Raw genomic sequence first — 1,743 nt, forward strand, 5'->3', positions numbered from 1 at the left:
GGGCTGCGGGAACGCGATGCATAGGACGCAGCCCAGCTGGGTCTCTGGCCCGCAGCAGGACCACAAACACTTCAGGCAAAGCCGCTCAGCACAGAGCCTGGGGGCACGGTGGGCATCCGAGGATCTCTTGAATGTTCGAGGTCTGAGCAGCTCGGAGTGAGTGCAGACCCTGCCAGTTGGTCGGAGCTGCGAGTGCTGCCAGAAGGCCCTGTGAGTCCCATCCGGGCCATCGCCGTCACAGAAGGCTTCCTGTAAGAGGGGACCTTTGAGCTGAGACTTGAAGGATGGGTGGAATTTCCACGAGGGTCCAGAGGAGAGACACAGGCTGGCATTTCATGTGGATGGGTGGACTCTTCCAGAAGGCAGTCTTTCAGCGCGAACTTCGCGGCGCGCGGGGACTCGCCACACCGCGGGGGCCTCCAGTCCTCGGCGGCGACTGCATAGAATTTGCAGAGTATTAGCCACGAGGGGGCGGGGTGAGGCGGGGCGGCGCCGAGGTGGTGGGGTGGGGGGAGCCCGGAGAGCTTCATAAAGCCACAGCAAAGGCGCCGCGACGCTGGTGACAGCGGCCCGCTGGAGAGGGAGCCCGGGAGCTGCTGCGCGCCCGCCAAACGCGGGCGCAGGACCCAGGCGTCCGAGGCCGGGCTCCGGTGGGGGCCACCCCCGCGCCCCCGCCCCCGGGGCGCCGCCCCATCCGCCCGCCCCCCGCGACCCCCCGCGCCTGCCCCGCGCGCGGAGAGGGGCCGGTGTCCGACGGCCGCGGGAAGGTGCCAGCCCGCCCCGGATGGGCATCGTGGCGCGGGGCTGCGGAGACATGCTGACGGGCACCGAGCCGATGCCGGCGAGCGACGAGGGCCGGGCGCCTGGCGCCGACCCGCAGAACCGCTACTTTTACCCGGAGCCCGGCGCCCAGGACGCGGCCGACCGTCGCGGGGGCGCCAGCCTGGGGGCGCCCTACGCCGGCGGCGCCCTGGTGCCCGCTCCGCCCGGCCGCTTCCTCGGAGCCTACGCCTACCCGCCCCGGCCCCAGGCCGCCGGCTTCCCCGGGGTGGGCGAGCCCTTCCCGCCGACGGCCGGCGCCGAGGGCTACCAGCCCGGGGACGGCTACGCGGCCCCGGACCCGCGCTCGGGACTCTACCCGGGGCCGCGCGAGGACTACGCGCTGCCGGCGGGGCTGGAGGTGTCCGGGAAGCTGAAAGTCGCGCTCAACAACCACCTGTTGTGGTCCAAGTTCAACCAGCACCAGACCGAGATGATCATCACGAAGCAGGGCCGGTGAGTGAGACGCGCCGGCAGGGCGGGCGGCTGGAAGCCGCGGACGTGGTTTTTCTCTCCTGCCTAGACTTTGCTAGTGTCTCCGCGCCCCTCACGGTCTGGCTAAGGCTTTGGGGGACGCGGGGACGGAGTTGTAGCGAGGACAAGAAAGTTCTGGCGGTTGTTTTCTCCCAGGACATCACCACCAACAGGCAGAATTCAGAAGGGAGCTGGAGGAGAGTGGGTGCAATGAGAAGTCATCGTGGTTTAGGGGGAGGGTACCTGTGGTTTCACCCAGAATCGGGGTGTGCCCTTGCCCCACTCTCTACCTCAATGGGGGTCTCAGGGGACAGAGGGGGACTGTGTTTTGGATTTGATAGGGCAGGACCCCTCTTAGCCCCTATGCGTGGGGAAATGGAGGAGAGGGCAGGGTCTAGGTGCCCCCAACAATAACCCAGTGCAACCCCCCCACCTCTCCTCCCCCCCCCC

General features: G+C 68.9%; 1 protein-coding gene across 1 annotated transcript in view; it reads left to right on the plus strand.

The window, feature by feature from the left end:
• The first annotated feature begins 784 nt into the window (after window positions 1–784).
• TBX21 (T-box transcription factor 21) overlaps window positions 785–1,743 on the plus strand; it is a 14,363-nt gene continuing 13,404 nt past the window's right edge. The window contains exon 1 of the mRNA XM_040640733.1: window positions 785–1,275. Within this exon, the coding sequence (XP_040496667.1) occupies window positions 785–1,275 (491 nt within the window). The remainder of the gene's footprint in view (window positions 1,276–1,743) is intronic.

The sequence above is a fragment of the Ursus maritimus genome, unplaced genomic scaffold (assembly GCF_017311325.1).
Source record: "Ursus maritimus isolate PB19 unplaced genomic scaffold, ASM1731132v1 scaffold_24, whole genome shotgun sequence".
In the NCBI taxonomy this organism is placed as follows: domain Eukaryota; kingdom Metazoa; phylum Chordata; class Mammalia; order Carnivora; family Ursidae; genus Ursus; species Ursus maritimus.